The sequence below is a fragment of the Tympanuchus pallidicinctus genome, unplaced genomic scaffold, assembly GCF_026119805.1.
Source record: "Tympanuchus pallidicinctus isolate F22 unplaced genomic scaffold, pur_lepc_1.0 scaffold14, whole genome shotgun sequence".
Classification (NCBI taxonomy): Eukaryota; Metazoa; Chordata; class Aves; order Galliformes; family Phasianidae; genus Tympanuchus; species Tympanuchus pallidicinctus.
Genome location: NW_026294659.1, coordinates 9,956,189 through 9,979,159, shown reverse-complemented (window position 1 = coordinate 9,979,159; position 22,971 = coordinate 9,956,189). Strand labels below are relative to the sequence as shown.

At 36.8% G+C, this 22,971-nt stretch overlaps 1 protein-coding gene across 9 annotated transcripts in view; it reads left to right on the top strand.

Annotated features, from left to right (window-relative positions):
• Positions 1–22,971, top strand: part of CASK (calcium/calmodulin dependent serine protein kinase) — a 195,991-nt gene that overhangs the window by 50,566 nt on the left and 122,454 nt on the right. For all 9 annotated transcript variants that reach the window (XM_052674191.1, XM_052674196.1, XM_052674193.1 and 6 more), the window contains exon 2: positions 7,453–7,565. In XM_052674191.1, the coding sequence (XP_052530151.1) occupies positions 7,453–7,565 (113 nt within the window). The remainder of the gene's footprint in view (positions 1–7,452; positions 7,566–22,971) is intronic.

Here is a 22,971-nt window from a genome sequence, read left to right as displayed (position 1 = left end):
TTCTAAATTTGATTTTTATTTTCTCCATTTCCATGTCAGGTAAGACTTCAAGAGGGCTGAAAATGTGTGTTCTAATGGCCCTGCGGTGAAGCAAACACTGCTGTTTAGGTAGTAGGTCATCAGGAGAACCATGCCTGGGTTCCACACTAACAGCCACTTTTGGTGAGGAGTTGCACTGAGCTCTGCAGTAGAAAGAAAGAGCTGTAAGTTAGCTCTGCATATCTACTCAGCTCCTGTGTTGTGCTACACTGAGCCTGATTCCTTCAGTGTGTTCCCCACTCCACAGCCTCTGCCCCAGCTGAGGTATTTCTATGCTGTGTAGCAGTGCTTCAAGTGGCTAAAGTTTTCTTGACACTTGTTTTCATTGATGTTATTATTCCTTATAAATTTGCTTAAGCCTTTGAAAAAGACGGAGTTTGAATATTTTTAAGCTTTAATAATAATTTTTTTAAATCATGGTTTATCATTTAGCTAATATTCTTGAAATTCTTAAGTACCGTTATTTCAAAAATGCTTATAATTTCCAAATTTTTAATTGACTTCAGTTCCTCTGTTTATAAAGACCTCTGTTTCCAACTCTACGGCTTCTTTCAGCAGACTTTCTCCAGTTTGTGATTTACAGAATCACTGCAGAGAGTCTGCATCATACTCAAATGTTATGTAAGCATCAAGATTCAATACTTCTGAAGGAGTTTAAAAGATTCTGTCTCATTAAAATGATTGTGAGGTGATGAAGACTTGTTTGTGTTTGTTTCTACATACTTTATAACCACATCTTTGGTACTCTTGTCTATTCTTTTTTCTTTATAATTCTGTTGAATTAATATTAGGGAACACCTAGACGCTGTATTCTTACTGAGCCAAGATTCAATGAACTGCTATCTTGTGCTTTGTTCTTTTGCATGTTTTATTGCAAGTCTTGAGTTGAACGCAGACTTGTTTTCTAAGATATCTTCTGGTCATGCAAACTCATGATAGAAATGTTGCCATTTGGGAACTCGGTTTTGTAACTTGTGCTAGGAAATCTATTTTTCTAACAAACTACTGGATCTTCAACCTGATTGTTCTCCATGCTGCTGTCAAAATAGTGAAATATTTCAGAATGAAACAAAAGATGTCTATGCAACATGGCTGGTGATGACTTTCTAAAAGTGGTTGCCCTCTAAGCCAATGTGCTCATTTACAGAAAGCATTGATCCCCATTTCAGGCTGTAGTTCCATGTGTAGACAAGTTCATTCAGCGGTACAGTGGCTAACTGCAGATTTAATTACTCTTGAAAATATTTACATTCAAAGTGAAAATTAAAGGAAAAATATATAATATAAATGGATAAGGATGAATGAAGTGAGGAAGAGATACTGTTGTTTTAATTCACGTATTTCCCATGCTTGTTAACTTGGGTACAGCTGTTCTTAAAGTTTTCACCACATTAGTTCAAATCGGTGTTGTCTTCTGCAAAGGTAAGCAAGTGCTCAGTCTTTTAAACAAGGATAATAAAAAAAAAAGAGAAAAGAAAAATTTGAGCTGCATATGTCTTTCCTTATGTGATTTTATCTCTGTATGCTTACACTTAATGCAACAAGCTGACATAGATCACTTCATGAAAAATCAGTCTTTCATTTAGAATATTAAATGAAGGTCAAATATAACTTGAAGACTTGTATTGCAGGTTTTAGGTTCTTAGTATTAAGCTTTCTTAAGAAGAGAAAAGCTTTAGATTCTTACATGACAGTTCATTTTTTAAAGGAATACTCTATCCATTGGGAGAGGTTTTGTTTGCTATTGGTTTTACAGAGAAAATGTTCTATTATTTATTGCTATTGAAACTGAATTTGGGAGCCAAAATGCATTTCTTTGTAGTAAGTCCCTAAAAAACTATGATTTGCTTCAGAGACGTGTTAAGTAAATCATGGATGATCTGATATGTAAATGACTTAATTTCAGAGTTTGGGGTTTTAAATCATAGATGTTTTCAAAGTGTCTTCATAGCGTGGGATCCTGGTCATGAGTAGGGACCAGGCTGTAGTTATCAGCTGCAATTACTTTACCTTTGTTAGGAGTCAACATGCTATATTTTCTCATATATTCTCATTCTTACACATTAATGTGTATTTGGAGGAAAAGGGAAAGGAAGCAGAACAGGCAAATCAATAAGATTTGTTTATCAAAATCATAGTTTGAAAAACAGTGGCTTATGATCTTTATCTTTGAAGGCTTAATGGTGTGCGCCAAATATAAAAGTATTTAAAATGAAGGAGATAGAAAGAAAGGCTTTGGTTTAAAATTTTTAGGACTTTAGTGTAATTCAAATGTTACACTCCTGAAGGAAAGAGTAATTAATAGTTGTTTGTCTTCATGTATGTGCCCTGTTGTTACAAAAAGTAACTGTATATCACCAGATATAGTTGCACTGGATTTAAGGTTACATCAGAACATGTCATGCTAACCTGAAATTTAGGAAACAAACCTGGTAGAGGGTATTTTTTCAGCATTCCTATTTGCTTTGTTATGGCCTACATGTAATCAGCAATCTCCTTAGAAATATATTGTGATACTTTGATTTCCTTCTGCAGTAGAGAACAGAAGTCTGTGCCAGCTTTAATTTAAGAAAATATATTTTAGTTTTTGGTATACACTGCAGTGGAGAGTCAAAATATTGCAGGTGTTGCTGCCAGTGTTGACAAAATATCAGTCCAAGAAAACCATCTATTCCTTATTACTTGTGTATTTTAATGGTTCTCAGACTTTGAACTGGTGTAGTCTGTTCTGTGCATGCTACCTGCAATGAAAGGTTTTGGAAGTTATATGAGGAAATGGAAAGATGGCTCTTTGTCATTTGTGTACATCAGTAGGTACGCATCGTAAGGGTAACAGAGGAATGAAGTATAAAGCACCTTACATCATACTTTGATTTTGGATGATGTAGGATTAGAGGATTAAGATGTGTTATTCCACTTAACCCAGTTCCTCGCTTTTAATAAACAAACATTCAGATATATGATCTGATCTACCTTTAGTGGTTTTGATGGTGTATATCTGGAGTTAAATTTTGCTTCTTTTCCTTCCCCTTTTTTATATAATTTCTGTGTTTGAGATCTGTATAATTTGAACTGCAGTAATAAACTGATCTATAGAAATTATCCTTTAGCCAGAATGTGATATGTCTTCCCATAGCAGACATAACTGATGAATAGTTACTTTTACGATTTGAGATACCAAGTGTTTTAGTCCTTTTCTTGACTGAAGGGAAAGAGCATGATTTTTAATGCTGAGAAAATTTAGCCTGAAAGACATTTGTTACTTAGCTTCCAAGTTGGAAGCTACTGTATTAGGAAGAATGGGTTTTCGTTTTCTTGCTCAGATTATACAGTTTCGCTGTGGGCACTGTACCTTTATTTGTGTAACTGTTTCATTGCAACTACAAAGAAGATCATAGAATCATAAAATGATTTGGGTTGGAAGGGACCTTTAAGATCATCTAGTTCCAATCCCCTGCTATATAGGCAGGGACACCTCCCTCTAGCCCAGACTGCTCAAAGCTCCATCCAGCTTGGCCCTGAATGCCTCTAGGGTGGGGGGCATCCACAACCTCTCTGGGCAACCTGTTCCAGTGTCTCACCATCATCGCTCTAAAAAATTTCTTCCTAATATCTAGTTTAAAGCTACCCTCTTCCAGTTTAAATCCATTTCTCCTTGTGCTGTTACTACATGCCCTTCTAAAAAGTCCCTCCTTAGCTTTGCTATAGGTCCCCTTCAGGTACTGGAAGGCCACTGTAAGGTCCCCCCAGAGCCTTCTCTTCCTCAGGTTGAAGTGCCTCAGCTCTCTCGGCCTGTCTTCATTGGGCTCTTTGAACATTTTCATGGCCTTCCTCTGCACCTGCTCCAGCAGCTCGATGTCTTGTGGTTTGGGCTCCAGAACTGGATGCAGTATTCCAGGTGGTTCTCATGAGAGCAGAGTAGAAGGACAGAATCACCTCACCTGACCAACTGGTCATGCTTCTCTTGATGCAACTCAGGATGCGGTTGGCATTGTGGGCTACAAGAGCAAGTTTCTGGCTCATGCTGAATCTTTCACACTCCCCAGTCTATCTTCTCAGGGCTACTCTCTGGCCATTCTCTGCCCAACCTATATATGTGCTTGGTATTGCCCTGACCTACTTGCAGGACCTTGTCCTTGGTCTTGTTGAACTTCATGTGGTTGGCTTGGGTCCACCTCTCAAGCCTGTCGAGGTCCCTCTGAATGGCATCCCTTCCCTTTAGCATGTCAACTGCACCACTCAACTTAATGTCGTCTTCAAACTTGCTGAGGGTACACTCAATTGCACTGTCCATATCACCTACAAAGATGTTAAATAACACCAGTCCCAGCACCAATCCCTGAGGAAGGCCACTCGTCACTGATCTCCACTTGGACACTGAGCTGTTGACCGCAAATCTTTGAGTGCAACCATCCAGCCAATTCTTTATCCAGCAATTGGTCTGTTTTTCAAATCCATTTTTCTCCAATTTGGCAATTAGGATGTCATGCAGGACAGCATCAAATGTTTTGCACAATTCCAAGTGGATGGTGTCAGTTGGTCTTCCTTTATCCACTGATGCTGTAACTCCATCATGAGAGTCCACCGAGTTTATTAAGTACGACTTGCCCTCAGTGAAGCCATGCTGGTTACCGCCAATCATCTCATCTTTATTTTCCATGTGCTAAGAGCCTTCAGGAGGATCTACTCCTTGATCTTGCCAGGCACAGAGGTGAGACTAACTGGCCTGTAGTTCCTTTCTTGAAAATGGGGGCTATGTTTTCCCTTTTCCAGTCAGTGAGAGCTTCACCAGACTGCTATGACTTTTCAAATACGATGGATAGCAGCTTCACAACTTCATCCACCATAGAATTTTTTCATACTAAGATGTCATAAAGCTAACTGCAACCATAATTTATTTTTAAATTCCTTTATGTTGTCATGTGGAAGCAGTGGTGTCTGCTTAAATCATAAGGGTACCTATCATTAATGCATTAAATAGCCAAGGGATAACAAATTATTTAAAATGTGAAACTTCAAGCCTTTATTGTTCTGCTTCTGTCATGGGATGTGTTCATCTAACATGTAGTCATAATGTGTATGCTATTCGAGGCTGTTTGTGACTTGAATATGAGAGAGCCAGTTTTGAAAAAGGTGGAAATCTGAAGCTTGTAAATACGTCGATCTTCAGATTACATTTAAAAATCTTTTGATTTCTAAGAGTTATTCTAAATTGCTGTGAGCACCATTGAGTTCTTGTCTTCTGTGCTTTGTAGCGGCTTTGATTTACTTGTGACTCTGATATTTATCGTACTAGGTAGAGAGGACTGTTTAAGAAGTATAGCTAAGTTTAAATATGGCTGTAAAAAAAATTAAGACTGGAATGACTACTTTTGTCCTCTCTGTTAGAGAATTGTATAAAATGTTTTTTTTTTTTTTTTGTCCAAGACTTGATTTATAGAATGCATGTTCAAGTGGATAGGCAAGTTCTACAGCTCAGACTTGAGGAAACCAGGAAAACTAGAAATACCTTAGTCAATAGGAAGGAAAACTTATATTCATAGTGTTTCTGTAGTTGCATCAGTGAACAGAAGGTCGGGGTCTACCTGCAAGTAAGGGTATGGTGCTCTCATGAGGCTTTTCTCCACTCCAGTAATCTACCATACTGTGTCAGATTAGAATAAATGCTACATTTAGTAGCTTCAGAAAATTTTTGTATGTAAAACTAATGAGGATGAGGAAAAAAAATCTAAATACATCTAATGTCTAGCAATTTATTGTAATTGTGACTGAAAAGTATGGCTGATATTATTCCAAAGCTGTAGTTTAGACTTTGAAATGTTTTCAATTTATCATAATTTAAATGTCTTGTTTTTTGTTTTGTTTTTAACTATTTATAAGAAGCTTTACTTTGAGATTCTTAAAGAGTAAACACAATAAGGTAACACTGATCTGTATAAATTACTTCTTGACTCATGGGGGGATTCAAGTCAATAACTTTATTCCTAAGATAGCAGATGAAATTAGTTGAGCCTTAGAGATGTAAATGGATTTCTGTGTGTTCAGAGTCTTAATTGAGTATCCTTTAAAAATACTTGTGGCAACCATTGGTTACTAAATACAGAATAGCAGTGGGTTATGCGTACAGAGAAGAAGAAAATAGTCATCAGGTTTGGGGATTTCATTATACATTAGGAGCCAGAAAAGGGGGGCAAGAAACTAGTTGTTTTTTTTTCATAGACGTCGTGTCTGAGTCCATCAACATAATTCACACATATGTAATTGTGGTAAGAAATATCATCCTTAATTGTGAATGTTTACATTCTGATCTAGTATGAGTATTCTGTGTCAGAAATCATCCTATGTCAGGAAATACTTGCAAATATGTTTTTTAAAAAGTGTGCAAAATGTATTTTAGCTATGGGAGTACAGGCTTTGTAAAGGGTTAAAAAAAAAAAAAAAAAAAAAAAAAAAGTTCCTTCCTAGCATCATCTGGTATGTGAAGGACTACCAAAAGCCATTTATAAGTAAGTCTGTACTTAAGTACAATCCCTTCTTAGGGGTACCATTGCTCTAACCTGTGTTTTGGCACATGTCATGTCAGTTTTGAGCAGCTGTTTGTTAATTGAGTGCAATAATAACATCTGAACAAATTTTGATAAACCTTTGTGTGATTTTTATAGCTCTAAGGATGAGAGAAAATCATAAGCTTTTGTGGAATTGTGAAGTATTGTAATAGAAGATGTTCATATTTAGCAGTGCCAAATAAGCTTTAAGTAGCGTGTGTGTGTAAAGCAGAGAAATCAACCCGAGCAGTGTGGCTTAGCAATACTGTTTATCATTGTTGGTAAAGAACCTGCTTTCAGTTGTTTCAAATAATTGTGATTTCTAAACTCAAGCTTAGGACTGAAAGCTAGATACTGAGTCAAATTCTGAAGTCATCCCTGTAGAATTTTCTTTTTGGAAATCAGCAAGATGAATACAGACTGCAAAATGTGATCCATTAGAGTATAAAGTAAGCATAATACTCAAGTAAGAAATGGTTTAGAAAGCCCGCAATTCACATTATAATCGTTTACATCTTTCCCTATGTGAGCTGTGCATCAAAGTGAATTCCCTTTAAAATGTAATAATAATGCCATACATTACGCACTGCTTCCAATAGTTTTGCCTTTCTTGGTTGGATAAGAAAATATATTTGAGCTTCCTTTACTGTGGTAAACTTAACGCTCATTTAGTGTTCTTTAGCTTGTAGTTAAAATTATGTTTTATGGTTAATGGGCAGCATGGATGAGAGGTACAAGATTCTGTTTAAATACTGTATTCTAATATTATGGTGGAATTTAAATTTTGTGCAAAAGTAATGACATTATAGCTTACTGCATTGAAGAAAGTGGGTTATTTATTGCTTTTTTTTTTGTGCATTTGTTTCAGGGGTCCATTCAGTGTTGTGCGGCGATGCATCAACAGGGAAACAGGGCAACAGTTTGCTGTAAAGATTGTCGATGTAGCAAAATTCACTTCAAGTCCTGGATTAAGCACAGAAGGTAAGAACAAGAAATGGAGCAAATTGTATGCAAGCTGCTTTTTGGTTTGCCAGTTTTATACTAATTATAACAAATTCAATGTCGAGCTTAATGTCTAGTTTGATTTGAAGTAATTCTCGTGTTCTGTTTCAAATTTACCTGAGAATTTCATTCAAATTGAGATAATGTTACTGCTAGCATCTTTTTCCTAGCACTTCTCAAACAGAACATAAGCTACATGTTCCATAATACTTTGGTGCATTCTAGGGTATTCTGATACAGATTTCTAAAAACAATAAATTCTGTCTCTATTCTAGTCTTCATCTCAACCGTATTTTAACAACTGTTGAGACTTAGGACACATTTCCACCTTTACAGGAGTATATCTTTTCCTAACAAATTCAGCCTTTTGGTGCCATTAAGAAATGGCACCAAAAGGGAGAAGTAGTACAAAAAAGCTCAAGAGCTGATTATGAAGAAAGAATAAGCCAACAGTAATTGTAGTTTCACTGAAGAAATGCAGGAAGCTGTTCATGTTCACGTTTTCTCCTTGGGATTATGCTTATATTTGTTTTTTCCATTCCATGCATTTTATACTGATATAGTTATTATTCAAGCTGGCAAGTCATTGATTTAGTTGATGATAAACAGTTTCTGTGTTTAGTGTGTCATTTGGGGGGTTTTTTTGTGGGTTTTTGTTAGTTTGATTCTAGGTGAATTTTGGGGGAGGCAGGTGGGTTGTTCCTAAGGTTTTTGAATTATTATGCATTAGTTTTATAGTATTAGGATACGTAAATTCTATAAGTGAACCTGGAACAAGTATTGTATCAGATAAACAGATAAGAGGAATCGCAGACTCCTTCCATCATGTGTATTTCCTTTTCTTTTCTTGTGGACCCGTATTCAGTCCAGGTTTGGGGCTTGTATTTCAAAAGCATATTATTTTTTCTTTTGAATACATTAAGCTTATTTTAGGTACGACAATCCTTCAACACGCTGGGGGAGAGCCATGACTTGCAGCGTAGTGATACTTAGATAAAATAAAAATTCTATAACTGAGCAGGAGGAAGTAGTATTTGTAAATTACATTGAAGCGTATGCTGCAATTGAATGGTAACATGGAACATGCTGTAATTCAGAGTTGTCCTCTGCAAGATCATTTTGAGGTTTATCTCTTTACAACTTTGCCATGCACAGTCTTTCTCTGATACACAGGAATGGGAGAATGGGACAACTGTCAATCATAAGCCAAGGAAAATACCTGAAGAAGATGACTTGTAAAGTCAACTTCACTCAGTCTGCTATGCTCTAAAACTTCCTTATCTTCAGGTTATATTTGATTTTGATCCTGCAAGTCCAGGGAACAACCCCTCAAAAAGACTTGGAGCTCCTTTGTTTTCATTACAGAGAAGTCTGAAGGAAGGGATATTTCGACATGGATGGCTCCATTCAGTAACAGTCTATATTAGGCAGCAAGTAGGGAGATTTTGAGCTTGTGAGCAAGTTGAACACGGTACATATTTTACAAGAAAGACTGATTATTGGTCTAAATACTTATTTCTTACATTAGCGAACCTGCCTTACCACAATAACAAAAGCAAATCAAGCTTTGAAAAATCAAGTACTATAGACTAATCTGTGTTTATCAATCAGTGCTAACATGAGCATTTGTGGTATGGGATAGAGCTTGCAAGGCAAACTTTTATCCAGTGTAACGTTATTTCCATGAGTTTTCTGTAAGACTTTTAACATGTAGGATGCATATGGACACAGATCTTAAGTGTACGTGCATCTTTGCAATGGATTATTAATAGAAGAAAAAAAAATTCCATGCGACAACTCCTGACAGCTAACAAGTTTAATTTAGATTAATTCTATTGAATTTAACTATTAGTATTCGTGGTCTTGAACACTGTGTATCTTCAACCTCTGTAGTGATGTAATTTAACCTTATTAATGGAGTCAGTTGACATTTAATCACTGTTCAAGTGGCTGCATGATCTACTGGGTTAGTGCTGGCTATTTTACATGCTGAAGGATTTTACTACAACTCATGATGCTTTCATAGAAATGAAAACACACAAAATGTGAAGTTTGAATATTTTTAGAAATACATGAAAATGTCTTATACTGTTCTATTTAGAGGATTCGTATGGGAGAAGACCTGATACTTTGTAAGCTATTTTAATCACTGAGATATCATAAAAAACAGTGTAAATTTCTTTTCAAACACAACTCGTAGTTGATATACACAAAACCTAGAAATGTGTTTAAAAAAAAAAAAAAAAAAAACCATTGTTCTTATATCTGAATTTGTTACAGCTGACATTAGTTTCCTTTTGACTGTTCATATATTCTACTGCTCCTTGTATCCTGTGAATTTTCTTTTTATTTTTCTCTGCATGACTTGGATATCTTGCTTTTAATTAGGTGTTCTAAAGTCAAGTTGGAGAAATAACTAGCAGTGTACTCCCAGGGTTAACATAAGGTCCAGTCTTGTTTAATATCCTTATTAATGGCATGGATGATGAGACAGGATGTGCCCTCAGCAAGTCTGCAGATGGCAGTAAAGCGGGAGGAGTGACTGATATAGCAGAGGGTAGTGCTGCCATCCAGAGGGAGCTAGACAGGCTGGAGAAAGGGGAAGACAGGAACCTTCTGAAATCCAAGCAAGAGAATGTGCAAAGTCCTGCCATTGGGGTGAAACAAGACTGGCATCAGCTGAAAAGCAGTGTGGCAGGAAAGGACCTGGGATTCCACATGGCCATGAACATAAACTAGCAACGTGTCCTTGCTGTAAAGAGGACATTACATTAGATAAAGAATTGACTGTTCAACTTTTTTCTTATTCCCTTTAGGTGTTAAATTATTTTTTCAGTGCTTTAGTTTATATAGACTGCTTGATGAGTAGTTTAAGCATGAATTATAAATGTACAGCAAACTGTAGTTTTTTAAGTCTAGAAGACTCTTCATTGGTAAGTAATCAAACTCATCAAAGTAATCTCCCCTCCAAAATAAACCATAAGCTTAAATTTCATAGCATATCTGTTAAAAGAAAATATATCATGCTGAGTGTAACATCCTGAGAGATACTGCTGCAGCTCCACATTTGTAGCTCCATCCCACACTGAAATTGTGTTCCTAGCAGGCATGCATGTTACACAAGAGAAAAAGCTCTCCCACAAGCACTGGTCTCATGTTCCTCTGCGTAGTTGAGCAAAATAAACCTGTATAGGGTTGTTCCATACTAGCAGCTGGACTCAGACACAGGTGCTGGTGCTTTCACACCCAGAGCTGTCCCTTAGAGACACACCAACCCTGTTGCTGTCAGAGCCCTTCACCTGCACGTCAGCTTGTCTTACTTGGTCTCTGCTGGTGATCTTGCGCTCGCTCACACAATTGTTTGCTACAGATGCTGGCACCACAGAGCCACGTGCACATAGGTGTACATAGGGGAAAACAGTTGAAGATGTAGATTAATGACGAGACAGGGCAGACTGCAGTGATGGTGCACAGGGCTTTCTTACATGTGAATGGGCTCTTTTATTCTTATGTTCCTCTTTTATCACATTTCTTTCTCCCTAAATCTCAATTTGACTACCTTTGATCTTTCTCTGAATAAATCAAAACATGTCATGTAATATCAGAGTGCTCTTCCCCTGCATCTCATAATGTGTCTTAACACATGTTGGCAGCAGCCTCCTTATTCTAAATGATGATCTGGAGGGCTGCTCTGGGTGAATTCCCGTAATGGGTTTCATGTTGGGCCAACAAGGCTGAAACTCTCCTGGGACTGCTCTGTGAGGAACTCTGTTATCCTGTCCTCTGTGAACTTATTAGAGGTTTCTGCCTGCTCTTGTGCCCCTGTGCTCTTCTGGTCTTGTGAGCAGGTGATTCTCCTGTGATGAGCCTAGGAGAAGCTGAGCGGGGCATTATGTGGGCTTCCTTCACCCCACACACCATTGTTTCTGTGCTTCTGTGGGTGTGTAAACAAAGTTTTATCGTGTAAACTATCAACATTCTTCTTGTTTGAGACCCTAGTTTAGTTATAGTTTAGTTATGTTTGTCTTCTTGCTCAAAATGCAAGAAAAATCTGGACTGGAATGGAAGAAAGAAAGATATGACTACTTTGGCATTCATATAGTAGTAAGTAATGCCTGGAGCTTTTTCAGGTATGATGAGGCAAATGGTAAAGGTGCATTTATTAACCCTCTTTGCATAACAAATTCAGAATTTGAATTAATGTAAAAAATTCCGGAAATATGCTTTAAAAATATGCTCTCAAATCTTCATTCTTAAACAGTGCCGTCTTTAATCTCTGTACAAAATACATGAGGTATATCCAGTTTCTGTTCTGAAAAATGAAAATGCTTTCCAAAACACTTCTGTCTTTGTACACAGCCTGTACTCATCTAACTAATTGTGATGCTTGCCAATAGTTGTCCAGAAATAGGCTTCTAACTGTGCTTGCCATAATACAGGCTGGTTACAAGCATAGGGAAGCTAATAAGTGTCAGCTGTATTTTCAAATATTTTCTGTTTGCATGCAAGCATGTGTTCTGTTCAGGTTTTACACAGTCAATATAAGAGTAATTGCAGCTGAGATGCAATTTCTGTTGTTAATTCATTGATCCAGTATGACTCTTCTTTGACTCTTAAGTTAGTTATTGTTATTTTCTGAAACTGAAAATGTGTCACAGAATCACTAAGGTTGAAAAAGACCTACAAGATTACCCAGTCCAACCATCACCAATAGTTCTCGCTAAACCACATCGCTCAACACAATGTCCATGCGTTCCTTGAACACCTCCAGGGTCTGTGATTCCACCACCTCCCTGGGCAGCCCATTCCAGTGCCTGACCACTCTTTCAGAGAAGAAATGTCACTGCAATGTGATAAATAATTGTCCCTATTCACCATCACTATTCTAGAAATGCGTTAATGTTAGAATGATAAACCTGTATTCTGCCAGTAAAGCAGGAAGCTCTGGCAAAAATTCAGTATTTAAGTTTTGTGATTTTTTTGCCTGCTATAGTTTATATCCTGTGAAAATCTTGTCTGAAGTCTTTTTTCCAGAAGAGCAATGTCAGGGCTTGTGATCTACAGTCTCCTATTCTTTTGTACTTTTCATAGTTCATGTGAAAGTTTGGATGGGGTCCTCATCATCTTTGTTAATTTTCCAGCAAATGATCTACGTTCTATTTAGGGCTATTCTGCATGTACTGGTACTTTTCCTAGACTATGTATAAACAGTGTTTTGACCAATAGGCAGTGGAAATTTGCAGAAGCAAAAAAGCATTAGCAAACGCTGATGGACCTTCTAAGTAATAGCTTATAAAATAGAGGTATCTTTTTGATGTGTAAGATAAGATGTGTACTTCTGTTCATGATAATATCCATACATGTTGCGCTGTGGTTGAAAGTTGTATCAATATTTGTAAATAGGAGCTCTTAATTTTGTACATCAATTGGCTGAATGTGCACTTGTGACAAACAGTAAGAGAAGTTTGCTAAAACTAAAACATATAACGGAATCTTTCTACCAGCTATTTGGTCTTCCATCTGAAAAATTAAAGGAAAATAATGGTAACAGTAAAGACTGGTGACAGGCTGTTTTGATCCATGCTGCAGTTACAAAAAGTGAACACTGATTTTTGTGGAAACTTCCAGTCTAGCCATCTGTATCATAAAATATTTATAATTAATGCATAAAGTATGTAGAAGTTGAAATCTCCATAGTATGTCATTGTATGGAAGAACAGGGAAACTCTGAGAAGAAAGCTCAATTTCTGAAGCTTGGGGAATTTTCAGTATGCCAGTTGTGAGAAATAATTTAGATAAAATTAGCACATGTTGAATTGCACAAATGTACAGGTATCCATCTTGTGTCATTTGGTGGCTTTAGTCCACTTGTAAATTGCCAATCAATAGCTGTATTCTCCAGGATAAGGGGTGCTCTGTGGGAAGAATGTCTTATATTCTTTTTAGCATAGAAAATCTTTTCAATAGAAGGAAAGCAATGTTTAAGAGGAACAATTAAGTTATCTTGATACAAAAGCGGATAGAAATATTTGTCGCTTAGAATCTACCTTGTAAGACAGTTTATGAAGGATACTAACAGAAGAGAATTGATGATTTTTAGCTTCTCAATGAAGAGTTGAATTTCAATTTCAAATAAATCAAAGACTTGAAGATTCTGAAGAGAATGATAAACTTAATTCTGTTTCTTAAAGACTTTCTGCTTTTTATCTGCCACTGTAATCATATTGTCAGAGTAAAATACTATCATGTCAGCTGTCTTCCAGTATATTAATAATTTTAATAGGAAGTGAGATACAAGCATTACATATACAGCTAAATTTAAGAATAAAATTTAATTAATGCACATTATATGAATTCAGTTTTATCTTGTATGCTGCATTGAATTTCAACATAATTCTAGATTTAAATACTGCTACATGTATAGTAAGTGACACTAGAAACTTAACTGGAAAACTGTCATTCTCCCTTTGCAGTAGTGGAATAGAAAGTATATGGTTTTAAAACACTTTGTTCACTTAAGTACCTACAAGATAAAAGGATAAGAATACTAAATTTTATCTAACTAAGCATTGCAAGACGCTTGCATTTTCATAGGGTTATGGCATAGCAATTTTTTTTATGCCGAAGGCTGGAGGAGTTTTCCGTTTTTATAGTTCAGTGTATTACAGTTTTAGCACTCTGAAACAGGACTTACTGGTGTGTCTTTTTCCAGCTGCAAGCCATTTATTTTAATGAAGGCACTTATCAGGGACACCTGGATAGCTTACTTATATAGGTTGTATACTGTGTGCTTGATTTCCTAATATGAATCCAACCTAGAGATACACACAGTGACAGTAAGTAAATTGGTAGAGTAAATAAAAGTACTGTGATGTATAGTTGGTTTACTTAAAAATCTATGGCAGAGATTTTTCTTGGAGATGGAATTTTAAAATCACTTTGTACACAAATATGATTCAAGGCATGCTTCTTGGTTGGGGAGAAGATTACTATGTATGTAGTTTGCCTAAAATATTCAGTAGTCAAAGTTTTTCTTTTTTGAAGTTGTTCTAGAAGAAAAATCCTGATTGCAAATGAGATTGATGCAAAAAGGTGATGTTTTGTTCATTCACAACACTTTAAAATTTGTTAAATTGTATAATGAAGGATTTATTTTTAATACTTTGCACAACTGACGAATTTAAGATATATTCCACATTCCCCAGAAAGCTACTGACAAATTCAGCAATATGAAATCTAAGCCTCTTTATTTCTTCTGTTTGCTAGGAAGACAAATTAAAGTTGTTAAAAGGTACATTGTTTGATCTACTGTGAGAGAACCAATTTTTGTAGATTTCTTAGTATCTGTCATCTTTAATATTGCTTTTTGTATATTGACAATTAACAGTTGCAGAAGCTGGTGTAAATATTGCTTTAGTTTGTAATGTCATAAATAGTGAAGATGGCTTATGAAGTACTGTGTTGCTTAAATTGCCACAAATATATTGTCTTTTGCCAAATCAAGCATGCATTTGAGTCCAATGTTATCGCCATATGGAACTGTATTAAAATATGTATGTATTTCATATCCATGTTTCCAGATCTCTGCAGGTTGCCATCACTGTATTCTCTTTTGTCCTCTTAGTTGTTTTTGAAAATCTGTGACAAACTGGAGCTTCTGTTTCTGGCACAGGGTTGGACAAGTGGGGTTGACGTATTTGGAGAGAAGCTTTTCATCTCTGCTGCTGTAGTTTTGCGCTATTCTTATAGTGCTATGTATCAATAGAGCACCTACCATTTCTTTCTCTCAGAAGCTTATCTTTTAGGAAGAAAAACAGGGAAAGAAACTGTTAAGCCCTGGAAATACAGCATGCTAACATCTAGGATTATTAGGTGCCAGTTACCGTCTATGCTGTGTGTGGGTGAGTCTCCCTGCTTTGCGTCTCCTCCCTCACCACCTCAGAAAGGCTGGCTGAGCTGATTTCACAGCTCCTTGCTGCTAAGGGGGGGAGGGAAAGTCCTGTTTTTTCAACCCAGATTCCTTGCTGTATGTTCCTACCACTTCGTTTGCAATGGCTTTGGTACTTTTCTGACCTGAACAGAACCGTTTTCATTCAAGGTGGGGAAAAATGTGAGATCTTGTACCCTAAGTCTCATAATCTTTCATTTCTTTTTAATTGGCTTGCTTCCTTGTTTAAAATGTTGTCACGTTTAAAGAATCACCTTGTTAAGGGAAAAGCATATGTGAATGTTGTTTGAATATTCTGCCAGGGATTTTGATACTGACTTCAGAGAAAAATATTTCTGTATGTTATATGTTCTAGAGTCTGAGGCAATAAACCAGTCTAGGATACTTACAAAATAAATGAGAGGTTCACTTCTAGTGATTATAAGTGGCTCTGTTTAACACGGGAATGCAAACTGGGGTTGGAGTATGAAGTGTAGAAGCACTTGTAACTAGCAATGCTCCACAGTTCTTTCCTGAACAGCTCATAAGCATTGTCTGGTTTTCATTTTTGTCTTAAATAACAAGCAAGGAAAATAACCGGAGAAAATGCAGGCAGAAGGTAGCATTAACAAGGAATTTCTCAGTTTGGCCGCGTTTTGTTTATGGATGTGAGGTTATCCATGTGACTGGCTTTTCTCAAGGGCACTGCCTGGTTTTCTAAGGTGATTCATTCGGTTTAGGTTTACTGTTTTTGGATCATCAGTAACAACACATACAATCAGCTCCAGCCCTTGCTCTCTCCTCCTGTACTTTTTTAATGATCTCCTTGCTTCTCTTGCTCTAGACTTGTTCAATTTTGTTTTGTTTTTGGTTGGAATTTTGGAGTCTTTACTGCCTTCTCTTGAATATTTTTCCAGACAGGAGAGGTGAAGTCCTTTGGTTCAGAGATGCTACAAGTCATGAGCTTAATTTCGGTCTGTTGTGGAGCCATCTATAGCTGGCTGTAGCCAGCCAGGGGCAGGCCCTGGTCTCTGCCCATAGAGGCCATTGCTGCAGGACCCTGCCATCAGCACCTGGATACTTAGGCCTAGTGCAGCCCAACTAGGGGCAACCTAGTGCATGCCCCACTACATTCCGAGGGATTTCACTCTTTCTCTTTTCAGTCTTTGCTAATCTTGTTTTTCACTGTCCTATTTTAAGACGTGGGCATGTGCTGCTGTCAGGTAATGCTGGAGTAAATTAATTAAAGGGAAGTACAGCTGGAGTTCAGCCCAGAGTTACGGCTGTATTCCTTTCACATTCCTTCGCTGTTTACAGCATAGTAGAAATGTCTACCTTGAATCCGTTTTATTTAATAATTTCATTCTGTGGAGCATAAGTCATAACAACTTTTGATGAATTTTTGGCTGTTAAAACAGTCGGGGCTACTCACTGCTTCAGGGCATGGTAATCAGGGTTGAAAATGTTGGTCTGAAGACTGAGGGCACGCACATACATGCCAAGATATGCAACAATGTGAGGGGGAAAAAATACTATTTTATGACTTTTAATATAAAAATACCATATTGAAAACTTCTACATACTACAATACTTTCTACATTCTACATTACTTAGGTATTCCAAGCAGTGCCAACTAGTGTTAAAATTAGTATCTTTAATGATGAGGTTGTTTATAAAATCAGATATATTCTGCTTTAGTGTTTAGAAATATTGTAGAAAAGAGTTTTAGAGCTGGTTTTGATACAGTGACAACTTTTAGAAAGGCATATCCATTGTTTACAGTCACTAGTACATTGTGGCAATCATGAATGAATAAACCAGTGAAACTTAAATTAAAATGCTATCAGGAAAAAAAGAAAAACTTTTAGTGATGCTGTGAGGGTTTTTGTTTTGCAACTTGCTGAGCAAGCACAACTGGTAGCATGGACCATCAAGGAGTGTAAGCTGGGTTATTGTCCCTAGACAATATCTAAATCAAAAATCTAGAATGATCTAGTGCCTGCTTTCTGTTTTGTTTTTGGACTTCTCTGTAGACATTGAGAATTATGTATTGCATTCTGCTGCGGTTATGTGGTTCTATAACATGACAGCCATTGTAACATCACTGAAAACAAAAACAAAAAAGGTCTGGCTTTGGTTGTGTAGAACAACTTACGTTGTTCATTATCAAAATACAAATTGTTGCTTTCATTTGCTCTGTAGGTTATTGCACAAAGGCTGTATCAGAAGAATGATATGAGGCCAGGTGGCTTGTTTGAGTTGTTAAAGCAGTGTAATGTATTCCAGCCATCTGAACAGTTTTCAAAAAGGATGGCATAGTTCATGTAATCAGACTTCAAGAAAGCTTATAAAAACAATCAAACTGTTCTAGGTGTTTTTTCTTAAGCCTGATGACTGCACAGGTCCCTGCTGGCTCTTCTTGCAACTCCCTGACTTGTTAGATCTTCAAAGATTATAGAAAACTATTTTTTTTTCCTCTTTTATCAGATACTATGCTGATAATTTATATTAATGTCCAAGACCACTGTTCAGCAGATTTTAATTACTTACTCCTCTCAGTCCAACTAAAAGATAAGTTTTTGCTGAAGGTCTTGTAACTTAGAGCAATGAGTGTACTGCAGATGTCTTAAAGTAATGAGGGATGTGTGTATACAAAAAGCAGAAGCAGATTTTTGAACTTTCTTGCAATTTGAATATTTAAATCCATTTTCAGTCTAGAGATGGAACAGGTTTCATTCATATGGCATTTTTGTCACATGAATATTATCTGTGTTGTGAGAATTGGAAGATAAATTTGCAGTTAAAAGCGAAAAAGAAAATAGTCTAAGGGAGAAATTGTTAAATTTCTACAGTGCTTACATTCTCATCTATACAGAGTTAAGTTCAAGCTGAGTGCTCACATTGAAATCCATGGGCCATTGTAACTGTCTTCAAAGTTTAATCTGGCATATAACTTTTTCAACTTTAGGCACGTATTTTTGCAAAACCTCTAGAAAATTAATTCTTATGATAGGGATGTCTGCTATCATTCTTTGATTATAATATTCATTGCTAGCAGCACGTTGTACTTTTGTCTGTGACTGTACTTAAGGCAGTGAAAGCATCACTTGACAAGTACTGCTTGTGGTAAGAAAAAATTTAAATGGATTCCAGTTTCGTTATTTTCTGTGGCACTTGGAGAAGTGAAGATGAAGGATGATTTAATTTAATGAATCACATTTCAAGAAAATTGCAAGATGGAAAGCTTTAGGTTCAGATTCAGTGCTAATGGTTCAGAGGTTTAAAAAAATGTTGAGAGCTTCAATGTTTTTCTATCTTAAGAATGTTATAATGCAGTTCTTGTATTATAAAATCATTTTACCTAGTAATTACAAACAGACTTTCCAAATTTGTCATAGTGTGTGACAAAACATGGGATATGTATGAGCTGTATGAATGTCTGTATGCTCTGAGGCTCTGTTTCCCTAATTAGTTGTTAATGGATGAAGATTTTTTTTTATAGCAAGATGATTGAAGCAGCCAAATACTTTTTCTTTTCTTTTGGTAAATGCAGGCCGAGTACTGGGTGTAGCTGGTAAGAAGTCCTGTAATAGGTACAGTTGGATGTGTAAGAAGGGATGTGGATATGTAAAACATGCACAATGACTTTGTATCTGTCAAGCTTTGTGAGTTCTGTCTTAGCATCATTCCAGAGCTGACCCTTTTGCAAAGTATCAGCATCAGTTTCTTGGCACTCTGTTGCCATTCTGGGACTGTTTATTAGCATATCCACAGCTTGTGTTTAGCTGGGCTAGAATCAGGGTCGCTGTGACTTTTAAGTGACTTTGCATGGACCTAGCACAAGTCCATCACTGTTTATTAATTCAGGTATTGACTGGAAGATACTGTACTGTATCATCGTGCCCTGAAGCAGCATAGCTGTTTTGCATGTAAGCTAATAAATTCTGCTGGACTTGATCTGGCTTTTAATATTGTTGCACATGCATATAAAACCTGAATAACAACATGTGGATTTTTAAATTTGATTTTTATTTCTAATCACAGATAATCATCCCCACTCTAGAGGTAGGGTTAGGAGTAGTGAGAACTCCTATCCCTACCTCAGTGTCTAATGTTCCTCTGTCTACTGCAGTGCTCTGGAAAATTCAAGTGGTTGTACAGCATGAGACCAGAACAACTTGTTTCACCAGGAGAGATTACCGAAGGAGGGAATGTCAGACTATGAACTAGTATTTACTTCCTTTGGGGAAGGATAAGGAGTGCATCTTGTGCAACTGTGCTTCAGATTATTTTCAGGATCTAGACAGTACTATACTCAGCCTGTGAGTCATGTGCTGACATGTTTAAACAGAGTTTTTATTTTGTTGCGTAGGCAGGAAAAGTGGTCTAGAGAACCTGTGGAGTGGGTCAGTGGTCTCTTAATTCAGGCAGCCTATGCAAGTATTGTGTTTTACATCTCTAAGTACCTTGTCATGTCAATGAAGTTCTTTATCCTAGTGATATTTAAAGGAGACGGATTTTTAAACTTTTTTTTTCAGCTTGTAGGGAAATGAAGTTTGGTTCTTTCTGTTTTAGTTCTTTCTTTTAACCCTAATAGCTGTTTCTTTAAGTCCTCTTATAGACCTCTGTTTTGCAGAGTATACAGGTCATGATTAATTGCTCTATTTTGGTAGTCTCTAAAAGATAGGAGTGGGTGTATCTTTTGACCACTTAATCCTGATACAAGCTTCTGGTTGCTCTTGCACATAAGAACAAAATAAGTGGACAGAATTTAAAATATCCTGTTCTAGCCTTATTTAATCATCTCTACTATTTGGATACTAAAGAAAGCAGCTATCATGCTGAACATGCAGAAATGAGATAGGGCAGGTTAGTTGGAAGAAATTTGAGTCAGGCCTTTCCTTTACACACAAATAATGTTCATTCTGTTCTATGAGTGTGAGCACTTAAAATAACCTTTGCTCTGTCAAAAGGGGAGACTAATCCATTATCCCCATCTAGTTATTTCAGGGTGTTATAGGTTGATGTCATTCCCTCAAAATACCCTGCAACAGTGAAGGAAGCTGCTGTAAATTATTACTTTGGGATTCTTGAGTTTCAGAAAGGTTGGAAGATTCTCAGAAATTAGTCAAAAAGCAGTGCAGGTGTGCTTCCAAGCCTGTATCTCCTGCTTTCTGATAGAATTCCAGGTTGCACTGGTAGAATTAGCTGACTGAACTGTTTGTTGTTTTGTTTTTAATTCATTTTGGCCAAGTAAGAGTTCCAGGTATTTTTTTTTATCTTCACTCATCACCAAAAAATAAAAGAAATGCAGTACTGTTTTCTTAATTCTTTGGTGAAATGAAGGTAATAAACTCTTCATACATGGACTGATGAAGAATTGTCCCTTGAGTATCATTATACTCATGTGTATGTTTTGAAAGAAAATACTTTTCAGGTGGCCTTTAATTGAAATAGCATTCAAATTACTTTACAAAATTGTCATTGAATAGATTCCTTGTGTGGATATGTTGCATCTGTCAGTTGTACAAAACAAGACAAGTTAAAACCTTATTCCTAGAGGAGGTGTGACATGACAAAATTTGAGCTCGGTGGCACCAGTTTAAATACTAGTATTTAATTATTGTGGAATAAAAAGGAGAGAGATGTTTGAAGGGGACAGATTTCAGAGGCTTAAAAAGGCTATTGCAACTACACAAGTGTCAAAAGGAAAGTGGGGATGGAGGAAGGGAAAAAGTACTGTGCTTAATAGGAAGTATGTAGAAGTATTTCGTGAACATGTGGAAGTAACAAGTTCAGTTGACATTTTGTTATTTTCTTGGTACAGAATCCTGAAAAAGCTGGTAAATGATACATTCTGTAGCATTGTCTTTTTGATTACTGAACTGATGTGCACACTTCTAAAAAACTTGTTTTATAGTGGGTCAATTAACAAAAGAAAGAAAAAAAAAAAAAGTCCATAACTTTTGGTAATAATCGCAAAAGGAAGCGCATGCAGAAGTGCAGCAAAACAAAACTGGCTTTTTCTGATTTCACAGAATCACAGAATGTTGGAAGGAAACTCTAAAGATCACTTAGTCCAATCCCCCTGCCTCAGCAGGAATGCCTTGATTAGATCACACAGGAATGTGTCCAGGCAGGCTTTCAATGTCTACAGAGAAGGAGACCCCACAACCTCTCTGGGCAGCCCATTCCACTGCTCTGTTGCCCTCACCAAGAAGTTTTTTTTTCTTGTATTTATGTGGGACCTCTTGTGTTCCAGCTTGCACCCATTGCCCCTTGTTCTATCATTGGATGTCACTGAGAAGAGCCTGACTCCATCTTTCTGGCACTCACCCTTTACATATTTATAATTTAGATTACTGCTGCTTTGAAGGAGTTTACTGGTTTCTGACATTGGTGTGTTAATGAACCCAAGTACAGTTTTTCTTAAGGTATTTTTTCTTTAGGGCTAATACACCAGTCTACAGGACCTCCTAGTTAGTGAGAATTTATATCATCCTAAAAAATGGTCAGATAGTTATCTATCTCGGCGTCTTTCTCCTCAGTGCCTTGTTGATTCTGTTCATAGAGTTTGATGTGGAACGAGCTTTTGGTACTCAGCCTGGTTCAGCAACATACAGTGCGATTTGCATTACATTACCTGAGAAAAACTTCAAAGTAACCTGTCCTGCATGTTTTGCTACCACAACTAAAATGCTGTCCTTATCTGAGCTACCTGGCATTGTAGAATCAATTCTGTCAGAGCAGATTGATATTTTCTATTCAGCTTTTCCTTGGTTGTCTGGGCTCTAATGCTGTACCAGTCCATTTCTGATATCAGTGAGCAAGTGATTTAGTGTTGCTTATACAGAGCCCAGGAGTTCTAGGCCAAAGAAGCTTTAATCCAAACAAGCAACTAATTTTTGTCTGTATGACAGGCATCCAGGACAACTGATTGTGTTTTCTGAGTGACTCTGGACTCTCTGTTTCTGGATGATAGTGTTCAGTAGCAGCAGTCTCATGGCTTCTTTAACTTTTCCTAGAACAGAAGTAAGGACAGTTTGTCTGCATTAGCTCAGTCTGGTAAGGATAGATTTCCTTTGTGTATTCCAGATTCCAGACTTCTTGTAAAATTGAGATTCTTTGTTGTTATTAGGGTAAATTTCCATGTTACTGTGTTCAGGTAAAAACTAAGCTACAGAAGAAAACTCATTTCAAACAAAAGGAAGGCTGGAAGTATTAGGATTGTAAGCAAGTAACTTTTAATTATAAACGATTAACTAACATTCTTTTTGTGATAATGCTGTCTTTGAGGGCACTTATTTAATGTAAACGTTGTTCTCTCTTCTGAAAACTCAGTTAAAGGAACACATAGTCTAACCTTTAGCTAACCTGAATTGCCTGGAAGAATTTTGGTCAAAATATTGAAGAATTGTCAAAGTTTGCTGTAGAAAGTTTTAGCACAGTCTCAAATAT